Source organism: Sceloporus occidentalis, unplaced genomic scaffold (assembly GCF_023333645.1).
Source record: "Sceloporus occidentalis isolate IW3139 unplaced genomic scaffold, rSceOcc1.0.p SCAF_6, whole genome shotgun sequence".
NCBI lineage: Eukaryota > Metazoa > Chordata > Lepidosauria > Squamata > Phrynosomatidae > Sceloporus > Sceloporus occidentalis.
Window position 1 is genome coordinate 20,153,475 of NW_028316986.1, and position 26,747 is coordinate 20,180,221.

The following is a 26,747-nucleotide window of genomic DNA, read 5'->3' on the forward strand; positions in this document are numbered from 1 at the left end:
GGGCGACCCAAAGTCACGTGACGTGACTCCTCTTTGTCGGAGGTGGAGACCGAGAAGGAAAAAACCGTGGGCTCCGCCCCGCGTGCCCACAACCAAAATGGCCGCCGCGCCTTCGCTGAGGGGGAAAAATAAACAAATCAAGCCCCCCTTTTTAATCTTTTTTCTCCCCCCCTCAAAAAACAAGGCAAAACTCTTCATAATCCCACAAAAACTCTCCTGTACCTGAAGCGTATTTTTTTTCTTTTTCCTTTTGGGTCACCTAAGCAGCAGCATCCGCAGGGCATAAATAATCCGGTTTGACACCGCTTTGGCTGCCCTGGCTCAAGGCTATGGAATTCTGGGAAGTGCAGTTTGACAGCGTGATCTAGGCAGCATCCTTAGGGCAGAAATAATCCGATTTGACACCTCTTTAACTCCCACGGCTCAATGCCCTGGTGACACAACAAACTACACTTTCCCAGAATTCCATAGCATCGAGCCATAAAGTGGCGTCAAACCGGATTATTTATTCTAGGGCTGCAACAAACTGTACTTTCCCAGAATTCCATAGCATTGAGCCATCAAGTGATGTCAAACCAGTTTATTTCTGCGGTGCGGATGCAGCCCAGATCTCATAACCGCAAAAGAGGACCGTGCACCACAAAATGTTGGACATTTAATAAAAATGCAGGACGTAAATAAAAAAAAGCTAAAAACACTATTATAAATATGAATTGATGCTTCCTGGGCAGCATCTGCACTGCAGAAATGATCCAGTTTGACACCACTTTAACTACCATGTCTTAGTGCTATGGAATTCTGGGAAGTCTGGTTTTGTGAGACATTTAACTTTCTTTGTCAGAGAACTCTGGTACCACAACAAACTACAATTCCCAGAATTCCATAGTCTTCAGCCATGGCAGTTACTGTAGTGTGAAACTGGATTACTTCTGTAATGCAGATGCAGAGAGTTGAATTCTGTCAACCAGGCTTTCAAAAGGAGTGACATCAGAGATCCCACTAAATCTCTTTAGCCATCCTCAAATGGAGGTCAGGCTGAAAAGTAGGACATGTTTTGGAAAAGGAGGACCTCAGTCACCCTGGGCATTGAGCATGGACATACAATATTTTATTTCTTTTCTTGCCAGCAGCAACTCACATTCATGCCGATCTTATGATGCCACATCTCCAGAGTTACACGATTAAGGGCCAAACCACAGTAGAGAAATAATCCAGTCTGGGGCCACTTTGCCCTGGCTCAGTGCTAGGGAATCCTGGGAATTGTAGTGTATTGTGGCTCCAGAGCTCTCTGACAGGGAAGGCTAAATGCCTCACAAAACTACAGTTAGTAGAATTCCCTATCATTCAGCCAGGGCAGTTAAAGCGGTCTCAAACTGGATTATTTTGGCAGTGTGTTTTGGCCCTTAGACACCTGAAAAATATACAGTGGAAATCTCTGCTGTTAATTTGCAATGTCTTTCCCAGCTTCACCTGGACTGCAGATCCCCAATATTCCCATTTAGTCATGGGATTTGGGCCATTCTTTGAGATCACTGCAGGCAGCTGCTCCTCATAAAACTTGAATGAGAGGCAAAGGTCACCTAATATAACCTCTGACAGCAGCAAGTTATCTCAAAGAGATTGAAAGGAAAGTTCTCAAGGTGTTCTCTGTCATTAAATGCCCTTTCACCTGACAACTGATTTCAGATGTTATCCTCAAGGGTTGTTTCTTGATTTAATTATAGCATTCTAACCACACTTTTCAGCAGAAAAGGCTCTGAGCACAGTTTACACAGAGATTTTTATAAAGCCGTCAAGTCTGCAGTCGCGGGTATCTGTGTGCTTGTTCCCTCCTCCAATTACTAAGTGTATTTGGTTGGTTTAGTGCACACAGAAAGACACAGATCCAGTTAGTTAGCAAGAGATTTAGCGGGATCTCTGATGTCACTCCTTTTGAAAGCCTGGTTGACAGAATTTAACTCTTTCTAATCCTCCGGCCTGGAAAGGCATGCTGCTTGTCCTGATCTAATAATGCTGCTTCTCCAGATTTTACAAGGTCTGGAAATCCAAAAAATAAAATGGAGTTGTCAGGGATGCTCTAGGTTAGGAGATTGTGGATTGCAAAAAAGGACTTGGGTATCATGTGATGCCAGCACACCTCATTTTGCCCATCCTTGTTCTCCAGAATATGAAAGACCCTTTACATGAAGTTGTCGATGTTATAATAAGGGCAGTGGTACCAGAAGATTCCCAACACATTCTTAAACACTGTGTCCGTTCATCTGGTTTCCCCTTTCTTCGGTTTTTTATTTTCTTTTTTGTGTCTTGTCACAAATTTGTTGGAGTTCATGCTGCCTTTTGTGTCCCCCGTTACTGCTGTCAAATTCCAGGTTGTGAGAATTTTCCTTCCACTGTGTGTAGGCTTTGAAATATTGAATATGATGCTAAGGATCAAAGTATTTGTGAACACACATGAGAAAATTGCACAGGTGTGTGTTGTTACAGTTGAAACTACATATGTAGATTATAGTTGCGCACTCACACTGAGAATTCCTGCAGATAACCTAGTGAGGACTAATATGATAAATTATAAAAGCACCTGATGATTTTGTTTGTCTAGGCATGTAGTCATCTACAAGGTTCAGGCTCCGTTTTGGATAAACACACTCTAGAAATAGCTCTTTTTCATAAAAGGTAAAGGTTGCATAATTTGACCTCTGAGAACAGCTCCATTCATGCGTCTGTGGATGTAGTCTCAAGTCTACAAAAGCTCATGCTACCAGCTTCTTTCAGTTAGTTGCAAAGGTGCTACAAGATGCCTTGGCATATTATCCCATGGAGACTGCTAGTAAGATGCTACAGGTTCTCCTGCCATTAATGCCCCTTTACCACATGCTTCTCCTTAACGTTACATTTAAGGTCAGGTTATTTATTGAATGATAGCATTTGACGCTTGCTCGTCAGTAGAAAAGTCAGCCAGAACAGCTTACACGTACCATATATACTCAACTGTAAGTCGACCTCATGTATAAGTCGAGGGCAGGTTTTAAGGGCAAAATTATGGATTATGATTTGACCTTTGGATAAATCGAGGGTAAAACTTAAGGACATGCAACAAAGGATCCAAATGATGAAGCAAAGGAAAACAATGCCAAAGAACCTACAAAGTTATGGCAGGTATAACAGATTGCACTCTTGCCATTCACTAGGTGATGGTTCCATTTTTAACAAGAGTTAAAGTATAGTATTTATATTGACCCATGGATAAGTCAACCTAGTTTTTTGGGGTCAATTTTTTGACTAAAATTACATTACATTACATATACATGTGTATATACAGTAATTAAAAAAGCTATCAAGCGTACATTCTAAAACACATGGTATAAAAGAATAAAAGCAATGGGAAAGGATAATGAAAGGCACAAGTTGCAACACCTGTTTTAAAAGTAATATAACATTCAGCTGAAAAAGCAGGAATGGCCTGGTGCTGGTGATAATTTGGGAACAATCCAAAGCAGCTGGGCTCTCAGCAAAGCTGATGTAATAGGTTTGCTTTTCCTTTCTCCCTCAAATCGATGGGACAGAAACAAATTGCTGTGGGGGTAGATTTAACTAGCAAAAGGCATTTGGGAATGTATTACCATATATACTCGACTATAAGTCAATCACATGTACAAGTCGAAGGCAGGTTTTGGGGGCAAAATCATAGATTGTGATATAACCCTTGCATAAGTCAAGAGTAAAACCTAGGGGCATGTAGCAAAAGATCTAATGGATGAAGCAAAGGAAAGCAATGCCAAAGAACTTACAAAATTCCAGCAGACATAACTGTTTCTGCTTACAATAAAGGCTGGACGGATGAGAGAATAGAAGGGAATCAGTGCTTTCAGGACAGATTATGCATTCACCTTTCACAAGGGGATTGTTCCCTTTTTTATAAGACTTTGACCTGTGGATAAAGTAATCTAGTTTTTTGGGATCAATTTTTTTACTAAAATTTCTAGACTTATACATAAATATATACAGTAAGTCCCGAGTGATTGGCAACGTGCACATTGGACAGACCATTTACAAGTCGGAAGCAAAATATATTCATGATGAGTATATAGAAAAACTAATTTTGTTCAGTGGCCCTTCCTTTCTGCCACTGGGACTTGTAAAAGAAATAAAGGTATTCAGAATTGGAAGAATATAAATTGTAAAGTGTCTTTCTTTGATTTCACTGTAGGCAAGTGTACATAGGAGTGAAGCCACAGGATTGAAAGAGCCCAGTGCAGAATGGAATGAGGATGAGAAACAGTACAGGAAGAGGCGGGGTACAAATTATTATTATTATTATTATTATTACTATTATTATTATTATTATTATTAGAGGTACTACAAAATGCAAAACCTCTCTGATGCTGCTAGAAAAATGTGAGAGGACACTGCTTAGCACCACATGCCAATGAGATTATTCTTTTATCCACTCCACCCTTTCCATGCTGCCTCTGGCCCTAATAAAATAGTTCAGATTTTTATATTAGAGTTTCTCACAATGACTGAGACAAGAAATGTCAAGCACTTGTACCACGAAATAATGCTGTAGAAAAAGAAGTGTTAATATGATGCTCTACACTTGTAGATGAAAGGGTGAAGGTATTAAGGCACCAGATCCCATCTGATCTTGGAAGCTAAATAGCATTAGGCCTAGTTAAGACTTGGATGGGGGACCACCAAGGAAAAACTGGTATATATTTCAAGAAGGAGGCAATGGCACCATACCTCTGAATATTCCTTTCCTATGCAAACCCTATGAAATTCATGGGGTAGTCATAAATCAACAGGCGGTTTAAAGACACACACATGTACATATTCCACAAAAGTAGGTCTGCAACTGATTAAACATAGCTAAAAAATGAAACTTCAATCCTAACTGAACTGAAATCAATGCTACTTCACGCTAAGGTTAAAGAGCTACAGGCACATTCCTAAGTACTAATATAACATAAATCGGGCATCTACGTTTACATATTGAGCAGCCAAATCTGGAAAAAATAATTAATACATATGACTTGTGAAGGTATGGGTGGCTGAACAATAGTACTGTATTGACAACTTCAGAGTGTCATTGTATTCATTCTTCTTAAAACTAACTTTCCAAGCTTTGTTTAGAAATCTCCACCTAAACTGTAGGTAGATGTAGGCACTGCCTTTGTGTTTGTGCACTGTTCAACTTTTATGTTTATAAATAGATTAAAAGACAAAAAGAATACAACAAAAGAATTCCTTATTGCATGAGTCACATAATCCTTCCACATGTTTCCACTACATTCTCTTCACTTGTAAAAGCACTCCCTTGTAAAAGTGGTAACCACAAATGTATTATGGAAAGAGTTTTTGTAAGAAAAACTTTAATAAATAGTATGTATATGTCTCTCTGCTTAAAATCATAGAGTTGGAAGAAACCACAAAGGACATCCAGTCCAACCTTCTGCCATGCGGATGCGGGAAGACACAAATCACACATTTGTGTGTATGTAAAATTAACCTTTATATTACCTATAGAAAGAGAGACAATGAGTATAGTATAAAATCTTATTAAAAACTCATCAAGTATTTTAAAAAGTTAAACAACAACAAATAATAGATGCAAAAGTTTAACATGTTTGAAATATTTAAAAATACATCAGTATATTGTTCCATAGATTACTATGTGTTGTTAAAGAAACATATACATTCTTGTTATTGTTTTACTATGTAATAAAAAAGCCACCATATTTAACAAAATGTATCTATTGTCTGAATATTCTTTGAACTTTAATATGAGCTATTAGCTTTTCCATAGGGAGTATTTTCCATAAGATCTTTAGCCAATCCAATAGAATGCAAACTTTTGTTTCTTTCCAGGCCTTAGCTATTTCCAGTCTCAGTGATAAGCAAAGAAATCCAATTTGTTTTATGAGATAGTTCTTTATTTTCTTCAATAAAAATATGGAGTAGACCTAGACTAGAGGGATACTGATTGGTCCCATTATAATTTCTCCAAAGGCTATATTCCAGGACTGATATGTAGTTGTGCAGTACTACCACATATGGACATATATTCCCACAAGTAGCATCTCCAAAAAAAAAAGAAAAGAAAGAAAGGAAGAAATGCTTCCAGTATTGGTGTGTCGTATGACCTATGGATTGATTTAAATACATACTCTTCTGTTCATCAATAGCTGGTTCCCATTTTTTTCTCCATTAAAGATGTGACTTCCTCAAAACAATGAAAGACAGATTCAATTAAGTTGTCATAATTTGAAGATCAGACATTTTACCCCATGTGGTTTGCTATTAAATACTCAAAAAGAGCCAGTGTGGTCTAGTCGTTTGCATGTTGGACTAGGGCCTCATACAGACCGCCGCTTTGTGGCAGCCTGGGGCCAAAATTAGCGCTCCAGAGCATGGAGCATTCGCATGCTCCTCACTCTCCTGGAACTATTTTGGGTGCATGCGCATTCAGACAGCATGCACGTTCAGATGATGCGCTCACCAATTACGTGCCTTGTGCGCTGCGCTGCTCCAGGGCGCTAATGGTGCCTTGGCGGTGGTGCAGAAAAGAGCCGCATTTCACAGCTCCTTTTTGGAGCACATCGTTGCCACCGTCATATTGTCGCCGTGGCAACGATGTGGGGCAGAAAGGGGGCCTAGGTCTCTGGGAGACCAGGGTTTGAATCTCTACTCAGCCATGTAAAGTCACTGAGTGAACTTGGGCCCCATTCACACTATGAAATAATCCAGTTTGGAAACTGGGTTATTTCCCTATCATTCAGACTTGCTCCAATTGTACTCAGTGCAGTTTGCAGGGGGGCAACTGAAAAGCCCATTTAAACTTGTGCATTTGGCACCAGATCCCTTAGTGATTCTTTTTTTAAGAACCACAATGATCCACATCTCCGATAGTGTGAGTAAGCTATCAGATTGGTTCAGATTGCGCAGCCACAGTTCAGGAAATTTTTGATCCAGAACAGTAACAAATGGGAACTTCAGACCAGATTTAAATGCCACAAAGAGAATCGCTGCCTTAAAACATAGTGGGAACGGTGAATTGATTTTGATTCATAGATACGAATCTCTCTGTGCAAAATATGTGTGGCTGGCCCCTGGGGCAAGTGACATACTCTGAGCTTCAGATGAAGGCAATAGCAAACCCCCAATGAAGAAATCTTCCCAAGAAAACTTCATGAAAGCCAACAGGTCATCTTAAGTCAAAAATTAGTTGAAGGCACACCACAAAAATAAGGATTCAAGCAGGGTGAATTCCTTCAGAGCTGTGGTTTTAACCTGCGTGTGTGGTGTGAAATTAACTACTGTATTTGAAAGACCTGTAACCAGTTACATGGAATGTCACCCAGCTGGTCTCTAGTCTGGATACTGCCTTTCAAAGGAATGCCTCTGTTAGGTAAGTAAAGACAGAGAGCCATCCTGGTGTAGCGGTTTGAGTCTTGGACTATCACCCAGGAAACCACAGTTCAAATCCCTGCTGACCCACAGAAACCCATTGGTGACCTTGGGCAAGTCACATTCTCTCAGCCTCAGAGGAAGGCAAAGGCAAAACCTCCTCTGAAAAGTCTTTCCAAGAAAACCCCATGATAGGGTTGCCTTATGGACCGACCATACATCAGAAACTACTTGAAGGCAAACTACAGCAAAGGTAAAAACAAGTGGAGAGGAACAGTATGTCTTACCTGCTACATTTCTTTATATATTTTACTATTATATATCTGTTTGGTTGTGTATTCCTGCATGGCCCTTGAGGTCTCTTCCAATTCTATGATTCTACAGTGGCTCAAGCAATTAAGACGCTGACTCTGTTGATTGCAAGATCGGCACATTGGCAGATTGAGGGCCAAGTGCCACTTGATGGGGTGAGCTCTCATAATTAGTCCCAGCTTCTGCCAACCTAGCAGTTCAAAAGCATGCAAATACAAGTAGATAAATAGGTACCAGTTTGGTAGGAAGGTAAACAGCATTCTGTGCAATCATGCTGGCTACATGATCACAGAATAGTCTCTGACAACGCAGGCTCTTCAGTTTAGTAACAGAGGTGAGCACCACCTTCTATGGTCAGACACAACTTGTCAATGGGGAATACCTTTACCTTTTCACACTGTTTTGCAAAAGGAGCACAAAAAAAGCACACAAAATAAACAGCACTGCAAAACAAGTGGAAGGCAACATATCCCAAAGGAAATGCTTCACATATGTGTGTACAAATGGGTTAATTACCATCATGCCCTACAAGGAGTGACTTAGGGAACTGGGTATGACAAGGATAGGCATCTGACTTCCACATCGCCATAGAATGATAGGGTGATCCTCTGCAGCAGCAAAACAAGCGTGCTCCATCCTCCATGTGACACACTCTCAGACACTTAAACAGGGTGAACATAGCACCTCTTCACCTTCTCTTCTCCAGGCTAATGAGGTGATATGATAGCCCTGTTTAAATACTTGAAGGGATGTCACGTTGAGGAGGGAGCAAGCTTGTTTTATGCTGCTCCAGAGAACAGGACCCAGAGCAATGGATGCAAGCTCCAGGAAAAGAGATTCCACCTCAACATTTGGAGGAACTTCCTGACAGTAAGGGCTGTTCAACAGTGGAATGGAGTCTCCCTCCTTGGAGGTCTTCAAACAAAGGCTGGATGGCCATCTGTCAATGGGGATGCTTGGACTGAGAGTTCCTGCATGGCAGAATGGAGCTGGACTAGATGGTCCTTGGGGTCCCTTCCAACCCTATGATTCCATGGTGATATGGAAGCCAGGTGCCTTTCCTTGTCAGCATCATCCCATCCCTTTCTCATCATATCCAGCCAAACTTCCTAACAACCAGACGGCAAAGCCATCTTGCCAAGAAATCTTGGCCTCTCTGGGTCGCCATAGCTTGGAAATGTCCAGCAATTCGGCCGCCTAGCGTTACAGAAAATAAAAAGCACGACTCAGTTTTGTCCCTTTTCTCCTTCCGTAGGCAAGCGATAATGGGGAGCGGGGCCTGGCTTGCCTTTTCTCCTCCCCTCTGCCTTCCTATTGGCTGAGCGGCCCGGAGGCGCGGGTTTCGCGCCTTCTTCGTTGGCGCGTGGAGAGAGAGAGAGAGAGAGAGAGAGAGAGAGAGAGGGCGGGGGCGCCATGTTCTGCGAGAAGGCGGCCGAGCTCATCCGCGAACTTCACCGCGCCAGCGACGGGCAGCTGCCTTCCTACAACGTGAGGCCCAGTGCTCTGGAATTATGGGAGTTGTAGTTTTTGTTGTTGTTGTTGGCACCACAACAAAGGCTACAAATAGTTGGGTCCTGGAATAAAGCAGGCCTCAGCTGCTCTCTCTCCCTGGAAGCCGAGAAGACGCCACTGATCAGGCTGGCCTTTGTTGTTGTTGTCTTCAGGTCGCTTTCTGACTCACGGCAACCCTTTGATGGGGCTTCCTTGGCAAGACTGATTCAGAGGAGGTTTGCCATTGCCTTCCCCTGAGGCTGAGAGAGTGTGACTTCTTGCCCAGGGTCACCCATTGGGTTCCATGGCCAAGCTGGGATTCAAAGCCTGGTCCCCAGAGACATGGTCCAGTACTCAGAATACTGTGCCAGTCTGGCTCTTGCAGCTCTGTGTGTGTGTGTGTATGTATGTATGTATATATATATATATATATATATCTCAGTACTAAAACCAGTCCAACGCGCTGGTTCTGGAGGCTAATTTGAGATGCGGTGCTGGAGAATGGGGTCCTGGAGCAGATCAAGCCAGAAACCTCCCTGGAAGCCAAGATGACAAAACTGAGGCTGGCGTACCTTGGACACATCATGAGAAGGCATGAATCACTGGGAACACAATGCTAGGCCATGGAAACCCATTGAGTGAATACAGGCCAAGCTGCACCTTCTCTGGACAAACTTGCAGCGAAAGCCCCACGAAAGGGTCGCCCTGAGCTGGCTATGAGCGCAAGGCACACAGCGCCACAGCCGTGACAGACACAGGCACCCTCCCATTGTTGTTCTGGCAATGTTACAGACAAGTGGCCCAGGCATTGGGTTGCTCTGGCAGGCTGAGGCAATGTTACCAAAGGCACCTTGGACAGGCAGCTATCGTTATCGTTATTATTATTATTATTTATTTTTATCTGGCCTTTTCCCCTGATTGGGACTCAAAGCAGTTTACAACAATTTAAAAATAAAAATTGTTACAAAATTCACAAGGCAGAAAAGTTAAAAGACAGATAAACAATCAGAAAAAACAAATTAAAAACCAGGCTAAACCATATATATATATATATATATATATTTAAAACACACACAAACTAAACTATGGGAATCAAAGATATAGCTGTGTTAGTCCGTAGACTCAGTAGATATTGTAGCACCTTTGAGGCTAACACTTTGAGACTGAGTCCCAAAGCTGCTGTAAGCAGTCTTGCCAAGACAGTTCACAAATATGGGGCCACCCCATATTTATTTCTATCCCGCCTCTTCCTGTATTGGATCTGTTATAAGATCTGATATAAGGTCTGTTGACTTCTATATGTGCCTTCATTTCAACTTATGGTGATCTCATAATTTCATAAGGTTTTCTTAGGCAATGAATACTCAGCAGTGCACTTGCTATTAATTGGCCGTCTCCCATCCAAGTACTAACCAGGGGTGACTCTCCTTAGCTTCCTAGATCAGATGGTATCTAATACCATTAGGGTATTTAGGCCTTCTGTTAAATTAAGTGGGATTTAGTCTTGAGCTTGTCTACACACACTAAGTTTCTTTTTGTAGGAGAAACCTATATGGGCCATTGGAGGGACGACCAAAGGAAGCATTTGCGTACTTTGAACTGGATGCATATTCCACCAACAGCATTCAAAACTATTGAGCTCATGAGCCCAGAAGGAGCAATTGTGCTATTCTTTTCTGCATCTGTAGAAAGGTCTGTCATCTGGTTGGCCCCAGTTAGAGAATATTTTCCACGATCCTTCCAGTTCTGTTGGATATCTGTTTCCCTTCTACAAACAAGTTGAATTATAGTGTGAGCAAGTAAAACAAAAGGAAAATAATAAATGGAGGCAAAAGCATTGCAGTTTTGATGGAAACCAATTCTGAATGGTTGGAATTTTTTTTGAAAGAGTTGTGATTTTGACTGGAGTAGGCGCCCGCTTGATGTAGTAGTTTGAGTATTGAATTATGGCTCAGGAGAACAGGGCTTGATTCCCTGCTTGGCCATGAAACCCAATGGGTGACCTTGGGCAAGTCACACTCTCTCAGCCTCAGGAGAAGGCAATGGCAGAACTCCTCTGAACTAATCTTGCCAAGAAAACACAATGATAGCTTCACCTTAAGCTAACTTGAAAGCATACAGCACACATAGAGAACAATGTACATTCAGTTGTGGACTTAGCCTGTGGCTTCCTTTTATGTGGGGAATGGATACTTTTTAAAAAAGAAAAGAAAGAAAATGAAACTTGAATTTTAATTCATTGAAGCATTTTAAAAAATTAGATACTGTCGAAAATACTTGATGAAACTGGTGCCTTTTTACTTTTCAGGAGGATGGAATCAGACAAGTCCTTGAAGAGATGAAAGCATTATATGAACAGAACCAAAGTGATGTGTAAGTCAAGGCTCTTTCAGTAAGAGAATTAATAACCTATTTATAAAGGATAAAAAAATTAAAAATAGAAAGCAAAGGTGAGAAATAAAAGCATATTTTTAATACTGTGAAAAAGGAATTTTATTGGGCTTAACCACTAGAAGGAATCCAACAGTCTTTCTCTTGCTTACTTGGACTCCATAGTGCAGTCAGTTGTTCCACAAGCACAGTCTTCTCTCTCACTTTTGGTTGGATGAATGGGGAACTATTAACCATGGTACAATGGATGAGCCTTGGTGCACAATGTAAAATTAATTGTAGATTTGTGGGACACAGTATGACTATGGTGGGGCATATTTATGATGCCCTAAAAGTGTATAGGATCTTGGCTTGACAGCTCACTGGGTAGTTAAAACTTTAAGAATGGCTTAAGATAAAACTAATTCTAAAGAATAAAGGTTTATTCTGGAAAATAAGCCAGAATTAATTTGATTGTTAAGCTAGAAAGTACACAGAAAGTAAACATATTGAACTTTAAAATAATATAACGTTGAACATTTTAATAATGCTCTGATAAAATAAATCCCAAATGCTCAAGTAATTGTCAGCCGTTCCATTGCTTTTTGTACCTCCTTTTAAAAAAAAAAAAATTAGGACATTCTGTTTTGGGTACAAATTATGGGATTCTCAACCCATCAGAAACACTTCAAATGCAACACTAGCTAGTCTGACTGAGGGTTTGATTCTGTGAAAGTTAAATGGGGAAGAAATTCACAAGTTCAGTATATAATAACATTGTGTCTGCCAAGAACCAGTGGATTGCTATAGCAAGATGAGACAAAAACGGTCTTTGATAGATAATTAGATGCTATTGTCTACCACTATTATTAACTGTTCTCTTCCCCTTTATCTGCTGGTATATGCCAGAAATCTGAGGGAAGGGTAGCATTAGTCTTTCATTTTACAAATGATTGGCTATAGCTTAAATCATGATGTGGAGCAATGGGACCTAGATGCTGCTTCACCATAAAGCAGGGGTAGGCAACCTGCGGGCCGGATGTGGCCCGGCGAGGCCTTGGGACCAGCCCCAGCCCAGTCCTGCCGCTGATTGCCGCCGGGGCCTTTGGCCTCTTGTGCGCAGGGGCAAGGGGGGCAATTGTCTATAGACACCTCAGAAACATGCATTTATATTAACATTTTTTTTAAAATCAGCAAATTTTTTTGCATGTCCTCCACTTTTTTAAAAAAAGTGTCCACCATTTGAAAATGTTGTCCTACATTTGTCCCGGTTTATTTATTTATTTAAATTTCTTTAAAATTATTTAATTATTTATTTTTTGGCTTCGGCCCCCCAGTTGTCTGAGGGACAGCACCCCCCCCCCCCCCGGCTCAAAACGGTTGCCTACCCTTGCCATAAAGTAAGATCTTCCTCCTACTTTCACTTTACCCTGGGCTTTAAAGAGAGGCAGAAGTTATGAGTGGCTTCAGGCAGCTTCTTACTTGAGCCCCAGTTCAAGATGAGGCAAGATTCTTCTCAAAATCCTCTTTATGGTCCAAAACATACTGCAGGAATAATCCAGTTTGAGACCGCTTTAACTGCCCTGGCTCAGTGTTAGGGAATTCTGGGAACTGTAGTTTTGTGAGACATTTAGTCTTCTTTGTTGGAGAGCTCTCGTGCCACAATGAATTACAATTCCCAGGATTCCCTAGCACTGAGCCAGGGCAGTTCAAGTGGTCTCAAACTAGATGATTTCTGCAGTGTGTTTTCAACCCATGCCAACTGTTGGAAAGGAGAAAACAATTAAACCTAGTTGCATCTTCCTCTACTCTTTTGAAATAAAAATAAATGTTTCCTCTACATCTATGCATGTGACAAATGACATAGAGCTTTGTTGCATTTTGTAGTGAAGACAGAAGCTTGAAAAAAACTAACTCTACCTTGGGAAGATATTAGAACTTGGAAGGAAAGATGTTTTCCTATGTCCAGCACAATTCACAGGAAAATTGGTAAAAGAGGGAATTTCTGTGCTGGCTAAAGTTTATAAAATAAAACTAATTCAAATGTTTCCTCCAACATAATGTATGCTAACATATTTCACTTTCAGGGAGTATGTAATATAGCTTGTGCTTCTGTTATTAGAAATGAAGCTAAATCAGGACATAGTGAATTGATTCCAACAATCAAATTTCGCCATTGCTCTTTGCTGAGAAATCGACGGTGTATTCTTGCATATCTGTAAGTTTCTAATAAGCATCTGTGATGTCATTCCTGATTCTTTTGGGATCTGATTCCTTCACTTCTGGGACTCACCTGTTTCAAAGTTGTTGTTTTTCATGGTAACTGGATTTGCACAGTTGTTGTGGATGCTTATGCTTATTCACACAGTTTAGCAAATCATGTCCTGTAAACTGATATAATTTTCATCAAATGAAGCAAATGGGTTTGATTGGCTTATCTACATCACAGTAATCTATCAGTGATGTCTTTGCATGCCTCATACAATTCAGTTATGTACGTAATAGTCTAATCCACAATCCAATAAGCAGTTTGACATCTGGAATTAGACTGCTTTACCATCCTGCTGTGCATTTACTCTTGACCTGCAGTAGCTATTTGAAAACATTAGACAAGGAGCTGCAAGCCTATAGTACTATCTTCCTAAATCAGGGATGCTCCAAGTATTTCAAACAGTTGTGACTGTACTTTTTAAAAAATTAAAAAATGGCTGCTGAGCTGTCTAGGGTTGGGCAAATCTTTCAGTTTATGTTCTTTCTCATTTTTCATCCTGCAGTTCACTCTATACCGTTCCACATCAGAAAAACTTCCTCTCTCCAGAATTAATTAAGGAATTAATGATGAAGTTACCTAAGATCCTGATAGGAACATTTCATTATGCATTAGGAGTTTAAATTACCTCTGTTTCCAATTATGAATGCTTTTGATATGTTGTGGGGTTTGTTTTTTTCCCTATCAGATATGACCGCTTACTTCGCATCCGGGCCCTTAGATGGGAATACGGGAGTGTCTTGCCAAATGCTGTCAGATTTCACATGTCAGCTGATGAAGTAAGCTAGTCAGATATTAACTGTAAATTATTTACTTGCTAACCTCTAACTTCTTTGTCACTGCCAAAAAGCAAGGGGCAGGTATTTCCACCATCCAGCTACAGAAAATAATGCTTCATTATTCTGAACTCAAATACAAAAACACTCAACTGTTTTGAAGGCATCTTGTTATATTGGATTTAGTTCTTATGGAATTTTATCAAATCTTTATGAAAGAACACTGTTTTGTGCATTCTGATAAGTGATACTTGCAAGCAGCTACAAAGACTGGATATTCAATAAACTTGGAACAGTGAAACATAAATTGACTGTAATACTGTATTTATTACAGAACATCATAGTTTGGTCCATAATAATTTCCCATTTACTTATGAGAGCTCTTTGCTATACAGCAAAACAGTGGATATGTCAGAGTTGGGAGCCCTTGCTTATCTACTGCAAATCACCCAGTAATCCTATTCCACCTTTTTCCGATTCCATATTCACATGAAGTAATTGTAGAGCCCAATAAGTGCATTTAGCATGCCCTAAAGCATGACTCAGAGCCCTCTGCAATACAGAGAGGCTTCTCAACAGTTATTTTCTGGTATGTTAATAATTCTTCCTTAATAGTTTAGAAATAATCTTTGGAATTAATTAAAGACACATCTTGTATCCCCAGATGGTGTGGTTTAATCAATATAAAAAATCTTTGGCTACCTACATGAGATCATTAGGAGGCGGAGATGGGCTGGACCTTACACAGGACATTAAACCCCCCAAAAGCTTATATATTGAAGTAAGTAAAACCAAAAATTATGTGGTGATTTATTTTCCCTAGGAGTAGGTTCATAGTTTGTATGTCCAAACATTTTCGGAAGATTTTTGTTAATGTTTTCATAGAGGTGTTGCTGTTAACAACATTTTCACTTTTGAAGTATGAGAAAGAGACAATTAAAAGATAAATTTAGCTTACTGAAGTGCAAGTTTTGTTTTGTTTAACTGAAGCAAGATAAAGATTTTGTTTCTCAAACTTAGAAGCTACTTGTTTTCTTCAAAGAGGCTTATGCTGACATACTTAATTTATAAGCAGCTAATAGTTTGATAGCTACTTAATTTTGTTTCTTCAGGTTCGGTGTTTAAAAGACTGTGGAGAATTTGAGATTGATGATGGCACAACTATTCTGTTAAAGAAGAATAGCCAGGTATTTGTGATAAGTAAGCCAACATTCCCAAATTAGAGGGAGTATTGGCCATTTGGATTACCATATATACTTGTGTATAGGTTGACCTCATGTATAAGTCGAGGGCAGGTTTTGGGGCCAAAATCATAGGGGCATGAAATAAAGGGGAAAACAAAACACCATTTCCCTCCCTCCTTCTACCTCTCTGGACCTCTCCCAAGGGTGGCTTGGAAAATGGAGAGACAAACCTCTGGTTTCTCTCCCTCCCTTCCCCACCAACTTTCCCAAGTCTCATGGCTTGCAAAAAGGGAACACAAACTTCCGATTTCTCTCTCTCTCTCTGCTCCCTGTCTTCCCCACCAACCTTTCCAAGACTCATGGCTTGCAAAAAAGGACATAAACCTCTGATTTCTCTCCCTTTCAGCTTTTCCAAGGCTCATGGTCTCGACATCAGAGCAGTATTATCATATTGTCCCATATATAAATCGACCCAGGATTTTGGAGCCCATTTTTGGCCTTAAATATTTTTGACTTATAGACGAGTAATAATAATAATAATAATAATAATAATAATAATAATAATAATATTCATGTTTTCCCGCCTCTCCCAGGGATCGAAGCAGGGTTACAGATTAAATAAAAGCACAAAGTGTTTACATAAAATTCAATTAAAAGCAGCTAAAAACAATAAAATATCCAACATCAGACAATAACAATAGCATCAACAAGCAAGGCAGGGATCGTACACAAACAGGGCCATGTCATTCATATCGGGGATATTCATATCAGGTGGGGTATGCTCGGCTAAAAAGCTCGGTTTTAACTGCTTTAACTGAGTATATACTATATCTATTTTATAATATTAACATTGGTCATTATTTTGTGTATTTGTGGTGTCATTTATATGCATGTACCCTTATGTGCTGTATTTAGAGTTAGTGGGGAGTGTAAGTCAGGCTGACATTGTAGCTGGGTAGGTAATCAGTCAGGTTTCTCAAAGGCACATATTCCAGGATGTTTTAGGTTCCTCTTCACACCACTTCCCCTCTTTCCATAGCAAAGGGTGACCCCAACTTCTCACAGTCTGCTTCTCCTGCACCGTATGAAATTCTGCTATTGGAAGGCAATTGGGTGGGAAGCAGTAATGCTAATGAGGAACTAGCAACACAGCTGAGGAGGGAAATCAGCAGGGAAGTGATGTTTTTCTCCTACACGTTAAATGTGTTGCACTACTCTCCCATGGTACTCCCTGTTCTCTTATAAGCTTATAGTTCTAAATATTGAGATGTCATTCTCTCTCTCCCCCAAGGTCTTTAAAAAACCTGGATTCATTTGTGGGCTTGTTTTAAAAAAGACTTTCACATATGTCATTATATTGTCTTAGATATGGACTGAGTTGCACAGCAAGGAGATTGATCTATTACAGGGGCTCTTTGCAAATACGCACTAAGATGGAAAGAGTAATTACTACTGCTCCACCACACGTAAGAGCATCGGTTCTTGTGTAGTTTTTATGGAGAGGCCATAGGTGTATCCACCCTGCAGAAGTAAAGCAGTCTGATTGCCATGACGCTATACTATGAAATTCTGGGATTTGTAGTTTTGTGAAATATTTAGCTTTCCCTGTCAGAGAGCTTTGGAACTCCAACAAATTACAAATCCCAGAATTCCCTAGCATTGGGCCATGGAACTTAAAGTGGTATCAAACTGCTTTATTTTTTGTAGGGTAGCAGCAACCCATCGTGGAGTAAATCCAGTGTGGTTTGGTAGCTTAAGTGCTGGATTATGATACTGGAGACCAGGGTTCGAATCCCTGCTTAGACATAAAACCCAGTGGTTGACCATGGGCAAGTGACACACTCTCAGCCTCAGAAAAAGCCAGTGGCAAACCTCTGAACAAATGTTCCAAGAAAACCCTTTGATAGGGTCACTATAAATCAGAAATGACTTGAAGGCACACAACAGCAGCAGCAACCTATGGTGCTTTTCTTTCAGTGCTTTTCTTTCAATTACATCACATAATATACTTGAATTAGTCCAGACTGTTATTGGGCACTTCTAAGCAGTTGAAGTCAGACTGTGTGTATCTGGTCATTCGTAAAGGAGATATAATGATAATTTATAATGTTTGCATAAGATTTGAAGAATGTTTGTCTTTCTTTCCTTCAGCATTTTTTACCCCGCTGGAAATGTGAACAGTTAATCAGACAAGGGATTTTGGAGCATGTCCTATCATAAACTAGATGCCCGTGAGACTTGATGAAGAGCTTATAAATGTATTTAACATATTTTAAAATAAGTGTAAGTAGCAAAATATCACAGTGCCTTTCCTCTTCTTTTGAAAAACATAAAGGCTGAATGATATTGTGAGAACTGCTTGAATATTTTGTGAAGAAGAAAAAAAAACCCTTTGGGGGGTATTAGCCACATTTTTCTTCTCAGTCTATTTGGTAGTAAAGTTTATGATCAATAAGCTCAATATAAACTTATGCTAAATGTCACAATAAAAGTCACTATACTTTCACTAGCAATCTTATTGTTATGTATATGTATGTAATGACTGTTGTTAAGCCTGTAAGTAAATTTTAATCCTGTTAAAATGTGTAATGTCTGTATTTTTATGACTCCTGTCACTGTGCTGTTGATCAATTGTGTAGTCTTCAGTTAAAAAGAGGCTAAACTAGCTATTAATGCAGTGGAGAAGCCAGAACAATACATTCCCATCTCCACTTTAGTCAAGGAACAATGGGGAACCACACTGGGAGGCTGACTTTCAGATGGCTGTCTAGTAGGAACCCAAATCACTCTTTGTATATCTTGCATCTAGACCCTTCTTCACCAGTGAACTTTCTTCAATAATCTGTCTGCGGGAAGTTGCTGCTCTCAGAGGGAATCTTATCCCCCCAATTTCTCTGACTTTAAAACAAGTTACAGGGGTTTCTGAATAACTAAGGCAAAAATGTACTATGTTATTTGGAGTCTGCAGCTGAAAAGTATAAGAACTGATGACAAATGAGGCACTAAAATACTTTTGGCCAGATCTAGACTTCAAAGATAAAAGGAAAATGTTACCTCTAATTGCAAGTGCAAAGAGAAGACACATTTTCAGCAGTTGAGAGCTGTAGGATTAGACGTGGGCTAATCTAATAGCTACCTTTGAATTTCCAATGTAAGCTTTCCATCTGCAAGATTGCACAGAGCACATATTTCTAGCCTCAAGTCTCCACTGGTTGGAGACAAGCAAGCTACAGAAGCTTAATTCAGCTATCCTTTTTTCACAGTGTATGATATCATGGTTGCTAACAGGTACACAGGTGAGCTGCTGTGGTCCTTCAGATGATGTTACATTGTAACTCCTGTTAGCTGAAGGCAGCATAGCCAATGGTGAGGGACTATAGGACAAGCAAACCCAAAACAACTAGTGGCTTGCAATTGCCCACCAAGAAGGCAATGTAGAAAGCTTGTTTAAAAGATACAGTTTTATGCAGTTCATATAAAGTCTGACTTTTTCTACCTTATCTTGCTCTGCAGGAGTCCATTTGACTTAGTTCTCTCATAAGAAACAATTCCTAGCTACAGTATCTATTTTCCATTCAGTTAGACTTGCACTTGAAGTCTTGCACCACATTTTTGCAATCATCCTAAAATAATCTTTTGTAGAGCCATAAAATTCAGGGAGGCAGTATAGGCAATATAAATAGCATTTAATTAAAAATCTTGTCAGGTTTTTCCCAAAGCACACCAAAATACTACAACATACTTTCATTTTAGACTACATCTGTCTAAATGATACAGAAAATGATATAAGGAATTACTATTACACACGTGTAGAAAACTGTACATATATACACAATACAAACCAGTGTATAGACAAAATTGGGAGGAAGGGGGCAAGAATATTGCTTATCACAGTAACTATCAACCAGTTCCCAACAGCAGAAGATTCTGCTTTTGAAGAAAGGATCCAGAAGGCACTAAACATTTTAGCTTTTCCATTGGAAAAATGAGATGTATATTTATTTTACTGCCAGTAAACCAACTTCAGATTTCTCCCTGAGAATACCTTTTATCTTTTAGTTACACTTTTTGGGGAAATGGTTCCACTCTTCTAGCAGTAACTCTTTCGCTACATGAAGGAAATTAGGCTCCTTCACATAATGTATTCTATGAGAGTTTTGTTAATTAGAAGCTATTTTTCCAGGATCTGAAATGTGTACAAAATATGCCGTCTAACCAGATTGTCTTTTCCAGTTTAAAGCAACATAACTGAAAAATAGATGAAATTCATTGAGACACTAGAGTAATTTCTCTAATTAAATTATTCAGGGATACGATTTTTTCCTCCAGGACTAAGTTCCTGTTTTCAATGCTCTTCTGCCTCTGTTCTACAACCTGCAGAGTTTTCATCAGCTGCGCATTTTCCACATACAAGTCTTTCAACAATAGATTAGACTTGGCATTTTTTTCAAACTGCAAAATAGAATGAATAGTGCACTGTTAATACAGTTACAGAAACCTATATGTACTGTATATACTTAATTATAAGTCAACCTCAAGTATAAGTCGAGGGTAAAACTTGGAGGCTCCGGCGGGAGAAGATCTCTGTTTATTTAAAAGCAATCACTTGAGACTCTTTTTGCTTGGCACAAGAGAAAAAGAAACTATCTTGGTTCTCTGTTTGTTTGTCTAACAACAATTAATCACTCAGGGCTCTGCTTGACTCAAGAGAAAAAGAAGCATAGGGAAATCTGAAAAAGCTGCTATCACATTATCACACTGACCCATAAATAAGTTGACCTGGGATTTTGGGGTCAATGTGTGGGCATAAATTTTTAGACAAGTATATATGGTAAGTATGTATATTATGTATATATACAGTTATGAAATTCTGCTACAAAATATACGAGAGAAAACAGCTGTTAGTCTCCCCTTGATGGATCTGTACAGCACTGTACTAGAACCAGCAACTTACAAATATGCATGTACAAACCACAGTGAAAGTTCTTCAAGCTGTTAAGATATTTAGCGACTAAACCAGGACAGGAGAACCAAGAGACCCCAGGACTAATTCAGCTTGAAGTTCCTTATTCAATCTGTTGAACATTTGGTAAAGTCAGTTCCTCTCAAATAATGTACCCCCTCACATACAGGGAGATTATCCTTATACATCTGGCCCTTCCAATTTAGAAATATGCAGGGAAGATGAGCTCCTATACTGAAGGAATACTTCACCCTGTACTTGTGCTGAAGTGACTTTACCCCATAGTTTTCCCCTTTGGGAGAATGTAGGGTTGGCAAAGTGCCCCTAAGGAGCTTAATAAAGGCACTATTTTGATTGCTTTTATCTTTCTAATTACATTCCATTATTTTAATGAGTATGTGTTTTTAATGCTGTAATAAATTCAATTTTAATGCTAAATTTTTGTATGTGTTTAATTGTACTGCCAAACCCCCTCTGAAGCAACTTGCCAAGAAAACCCCATGAAAGGTTCGCTTTAGGGTCACCATAAGTTGGAAATGACTTGAAGGCATGCAACAACAAAATTGTTGAGTCACTTTGAGTCTCAGTTTCGGGGGGAAAGTGGGATATAAATAAATTAATGATAATAATGATGGTTCATCTGGTTCTCCACACCTATTCTAATCTTAAACCTCTTTGGATCTGTAGAATAAGAGCCTATCCAACACTGACCAAATGAAGGGAACTTGACTACAAAGTCAATCCTGCCATAGTTAAAGGCAAATAAAAAGAGAATTCTACCTAAAGAGACCCAATATTTTCAAAGGGAAGGAACATTAGCTGAAGAAAGGGAACTATTTTAGCTCACCTAAGTATAATTTTCTAGACAAACAGTAGCTGTGTTAATAACATTTACCACTGTAAGCAGATCATGAGGTCATCCCTTTCAGACACATAATCATTCTTTTCAAAAACAAAAAACAGATGCTCCACTTGCACCAACCTGTTCCTTAAGTTGGGTCATCTTTTCTTGAAGCAACAGCTGTGCATTCTTCAAGTTCATCTCTAGTTCCCCCACCTTTTCTTCCATTAATCTTTTTGAGTTCTCATGCTCTTCCTGCACAAAGACAATAAAAATCAGAGCAGCAGCAACATCACAAAAGGTACTTGAAAAAGCTACGCTTGGGCTGTCTGTTCAGATTACCGTTCCAGAGAAATCCCAACATCACGACGACACAATACTTCTAGCAGAAAACATCATGGACTTAGAACAATTACTAAGGAAGGTCAAAGATTTTTTCTCTATAATATTGCCAAAATCCGTCCATATCTCTCAGCTTCTACCGCAAAGACACTGGTCCATGCCCTAGTGGTCTCACGATTAGACTACTGTAACCTCCTCCTGGCAGGGCTTCCTCTCTCTCACCTCCACCCATTAATTTCTGTTCAGCATTCAGCTGCACGCATTATTTCACTCGCTCGCCGTTATGATCATGTCTCCCCTCTGTTGTCTTCCCTTCACTGGCTCCCTCTTCCTTTCCGCATCAGGTACAAACTTTTGCTATTCACCTTTAAAGCCCTGCATGGGCTGGCCCCTCTTTATTTAACTGATCTTCTCTCTCCCTACATCCCTACTCGCACTCTCCACTCTGGTAGCCAAAATCTCCTCTCTCAACCCAGGATTTTCTCTGCCCCGTCCTGGATCTGTCCCTTCTCTCTTGCTGCCCCTCATTCCTGGAACCTTCTTCCTCTGCATGCACGGCTCATCACTTCCTTAACCAGCTTGAAAGCTGAGCTGAAAACCATATTGTTTAGGGAAGCGTTCTCAGGGAATTTGTGATTGTTATCTGGCTGTCTGACAATATTTGATGTGATGTGATTTGTTTGATATTTGATGTTTTTAACCTGTTTTTCTCCTTTCTATATGGTAATTTTATCTATTCCTCTTTTAATTGTTATTATCTTAGAATGTACGCCTTGGGCAGGCTTTTATTTACTCCTAATTTTACCGACTTTGTACAGCGCTATAGAAATAAAGTTTAATAATAATAAATAATAATAAAGATGAAAGTGAAAAGGCAGGGTTAATGCTGAAGATAAAACAAAAATAATGAGCACGGAAAAAAAGACATTAACTCCATCTAGACAATGAGATAATCAAAATGTAAAAGGGTTCCCATATCTAGGATCAAACACTGATCAGAAATGGTGAGTGCAGTCAAGAAATCAGAAGAAGAATGGGAAGGGGAGCTATGAAAACTAGACAAAACAGCTTCATTTATATACTGCTTCATACTGAACTAACAGTGTCTAAGTGGTTTACAACTGTAAGCTAATTGCCCCCAACAATCTGGGTACTCATTTTAGTGACCTCGGAAGGATGCAAGCCTGAGTCATGCTTGAGCCCTTTCGCTGGTATTGAATTCACAATCTTATGGTTTTGAGAGAGTGGCTGCAGTACAGGCATTTAACCACTGCGACATCAGGGCGCCTCTCATTTAGACTAGATCCTAAAGAGTAAAGATAAACAGGGGGCCTTTGTTATCCACTGGGGTTTGGTTCCAGGACACCCCGTGGATACCAAAATTGAGTGGATGCTCAAGTCCCATTCAATCTAATGGCATAACAAAATTGTGGCTCTTATATAAAATGGAAAATCAAGGTTTGCTATTTGGAATTTATCCTTTTTCTGAATATTTTCAAGCCATGACTGCTTGAGTCCATGGATAAAAAATCCGTGGATAAGGAGGACCGACTGTACAAATGAACACTAAAGTTAGAATCGTTCAAGCCATCATATTCCCCATCACCATGGATGGATGCAAAAGCTGGACAGTGAAGAAAGTAGACAGGAAAGAAATAAATTCATTTGAGATGTGGGGCTGGAGAAAAGTGCTGAGGATACCATGGATAACCAAAAGGACAAACAAATGGGTCCTTGAACAGATCAGGATTAAACTCTGCCTGGAAACCAAAATGATCAGGTTGAAGCTGTCATACTTTGGCCACATATGAGAAGGCACAACTCATTAAAAATGGCATTATTGCCACTTTTATGCTAGGAAAGGTAAAAGAAAGTAGAAAGAGAGGAAGACCATGTGCCAGGTGGATAAACTCAGTCATAGAAGTCATGGCATGGATTTGCAGGAACTAAACGTGGCAGTGGAGGACGGGTGCTTGGAGATGTCTCATCCACAGGGTCACCATGAGTTGGGGTTGACTTGAGGGTAGTTAAGAACAATACATCTATAAGCATAAGCATTCAGAAGCATCTGTGTTGCAATGTAAATCATTTGTTTACAGCACTTAGTCATGAATTATCATTCATTAAATATCCTTCATATATATTTCAGTACTCTGAGGGTCTTTCTGTACAATCAAACATTTACATCAGGGTTGGGCAACTCTGGTAGGTCAGGAGCCAGACTGACCACCACTCCTGGGACACACAGTAAGCCACACCACCAAAAATTGTGGCTTCTTCTCCAGAAAGCTTCTAGAAGTGACTGGAATTTTTGTTTCCAGCTATTATTAATAATAATAATAAATAAATAATAAAATTTATTTATATACCGCTATTCCATGAATCATAGCGGTTTACAGCATAGTAAAAACAATTTAAAAACACAATATACAATAAAATAACAAGATAAAAACAACAATACAATTACACGGCTGACAGAATGGAAAAACGTCACATTCAGGGGGAGAAAAATAACACCAACGTTCATGGGGGAATGCCTTTACTTTAAAAAACAAAAACAAATGTTCAACAAAGGAAGACCTTATTTGATTTAGAGGAGAACTGCTGTTCTTGGAGGCTTCTGGGAGCATGACTACCTTTGTTGTGTCTCTTCCCCCCCCACACACGAGATTATCACACAGAGATGGGATAGGGTTGGGATCACTCCACCATCCTTATCCCATCCATGACAGCGATCGCACAAAAGCTTTGCATAACGTAGCGCTGATCCTGCTATTATCATGTAATTGAAGCGGCATTGCATTAACGCAAACTCTCATTAATGCAAAATGCCAGCCAGTGCCACTTCAATGATGGGACAATGACAGGATCAGTGTGATATCATTTGAAAGGCTTTCATGCAATCACTGTCACTTGCGCTTTCCAGATGGCATAGTATCTGGATAAGCACAACATCATCTGAAAGTGCTTCCCATGATCGCGCAGGAAGGACAGGACAGAGATAGGACAATGACGTCCTGTCCCCCATATGATAGTCTCCACACACACACCTTTTTTTTTCTGGTTGCAGTAGATGGAGGTCATTGAGGGTCCACAAATTCAGGCAGGGGGAGGTACATAGGCTGCATGTTGTCTGCCCCTGGTGTGTAATACAGATTTCTGTTTTTCCCAGTTACTGTCCAGTTTCACTGACACAAAACTGTGCACTGGCTCAAAACTATCTTTTTTGCATGCAGTATCGCTTCAAATACTGCAGCTAGTTACTGCCCTACTAAACAAAGCAAGCTAGTTTACATGAGGCGCAGAATTTGACTTCCTACATAGAGTTTGAATTAAGACAATATGGAATTGTAAGAGTTCAGATTTAAAAGTCTGCAACACATAGAGGACTTTGAATGACCATGTGAATTCTCATTGGCATATAATGCTAAACCATAATATAGCACCAGATGCATGAGTAGAAAGGACTCCCCATGAAGCACTAGGCATCTACTCTTTTGCGTCTTCCCTTCACATGGCCAAGGGAAAAATACTTTCGCTTTGCTTTAGCAGATTTGTACTTTGTTAAGCTAGAAAATATCGTTTAAAATACATTCAAATTTGTTAAACAATAAATCAGAACACCTCAAGGTTTTGTTTACTTTGTTTGGTATTTTGCTGACATGTTTAGCAATTGCCTAGAACCTCTTTTGAATTAAATTTCCTGGTTTGCATATAATGGTAAACTGAAAATGTGTTCCGGTGCATTCATCTTCCTAACCAACTGGAGAAGGAGGAAGAAGCACATTTCTTTCTGCCTCTGCATTTTAGTGCAAAACTACAGTTTGATGTTTTGTGTAAATGCTCTTACTATGAGAGTCACTTATTCATGAGGGTCACTTATCATGCATGAGAGTAATCTCAAATACTGTTACTTCTTACCTGATATGTGGACAACTGCCACTTCATCTGCTCTGCCTGGAAATTGAATTTTCCTTCCAACAACTTAACCATTTTCTGTTCTTCTGCTAGTCTGTTTTCTGCCTCAGCAAGGCAGTCTTTAGTTACGTAATTGTCCATTTGGCTTCTTAACTGCTGCAGTTCTTCTACATGCCTAGACTCTGCCAGATTTAAGCATGTGTTGGCTTCCAATAGCTATATTGCAAGGGGAAAAAATCCATTGCATTAAGACTTGCCATATGGTAGACCAGCCTTACTCGACCTTTTTATCCAGGGGGTACCTGCATGGCGTAGTGATCTGAGTGCTGGACTACAACTCTGGAGACCAGGGTTTGATTCCCAGCTCGGCCATGAAACCTTGGGCAAATCACATACTCTTACCCTTAAGGGAAGGCAATGGCAAATCTTGACAAGAAAACCACATCATAATATTACCAAACTCTCAAATCCTTAATTATGAGATGGGATCTGCTCCTGTGTATAATGTATAATTTCTGGACACATTACTATAGCTCAGAATTCAGTCCTTCTGTTCCCAACAAAGGATATGAAATCTGCATCACCACTGCTTTATCTAAGAAATGCTGAGGCTCTTGTTTGGAATACACAGTGATGGCCACATTGAGCCAAAGGTACATGTTATTTAGCACCAGCATCACTATCCCACCTGATCATGACATTCCTCCAATTCATCTGTCAGTTGTGCTTTTGCTAGACGCAGCATCTGGCACTCCTGAGTCAAACGTTCCAGTTCAGACTCCAGCTCCTGATACTGCTTGCTCTGTTCATAAAGGGAAGGACAAGGAAGGACAACAATATTAGCCAAACGATATCCTTCTGTATCAAGTCCTGC

General features: G+C 39.8%; 2 protein-coding genes across 3 annotated transcripts in view; one reads left to right on the forward strand and one right to left on the reverse strand.

The window, feature by feature from the left end:
- The first annotated feature begins 9,110 nt into the window (after positions 1 to 9,110).
- On the forward strand, positions 9,111 to 21,210 carry LOC149310466 (DNA replication complex GINS protein PSF1-like). Its single transcript, XM_089528996.1, has 7 exons — positions 9,111 to 9,207; positions 11,519 to 11,583; positions 13,703 to 13,798; positions 14,538 to 14,628; positions 15,290 to 15,406; positions 15,738 to 15,812; positions 17,961 to 21,210. The coding sequence occupies exons 1-7, from the start codon at positions 9,133 to 9,135 to the stop codon at positions 18,027 to 18,029; spliced, it is 588 nt and encodes a 195-aa protein (XP_089385122.1). The 5' UTR covers positions 9,111 to 9,132; the 3' UTR covers positions 18,030 to 21,210.
- LOC149310467 (ninein-like protein) overlaps positions 19,479 to 26,747 on the reverse strand; it is a 63,504-nt gene continuing 56,235 nt past the window's right edge. For both annotated transcript variants that reach the window (XM_089528995.1, XM_089528994.1), the window contains 4 exons: positions 26,562 to 26,675; positions 25,877 to 26,089; positions 21,755 to 21,868; positions 19,479 to 20,261 (listed from right to left, as the gene is read on the reverse strand). In XM_089528995.1, coding sequence (XP_089385121.1) covers positions 20,076 to 20,261; positions 21,755 to 21,868; positions 25,877 to 26,089; positions 26,562 to 26,675 — 627 coding nt within the window. In that variant the 3' untranslated portion in view covers positions 19,479 to 20,075. The remainder of the gene's footprint in view (positions 20,262 to 21,754; positions 21,869 to 25,876; positions 26,090 to 26,561; positions 26,676 to 26,747) is intronic.

Bases quoted from the DNA above. Each gene is read 5' to 3' on its own strand.
- LOC149310466 (XM_089528996.1), top strand. From the start codon at position 9,133: ATGTTCTGCGAGAAGGCGGCCGAGCTCATCCGCGAACTTCACCGCGCC. The intron at 13,799-14,537 runs GTAAGTTTCTAA...TTTCCCTATCAG, and splicing joins CGGTGTATTCTTGCATATCT to ATATGACCGCTTACTTCGCA. The intron at 15,407-15,737 runs GTAAGTAAAACC...TTGTTTCTTCAG, and splicing joins CCAAAAGCTTATATATTGAA to GTTCGGTGTTTAAAAGACTG.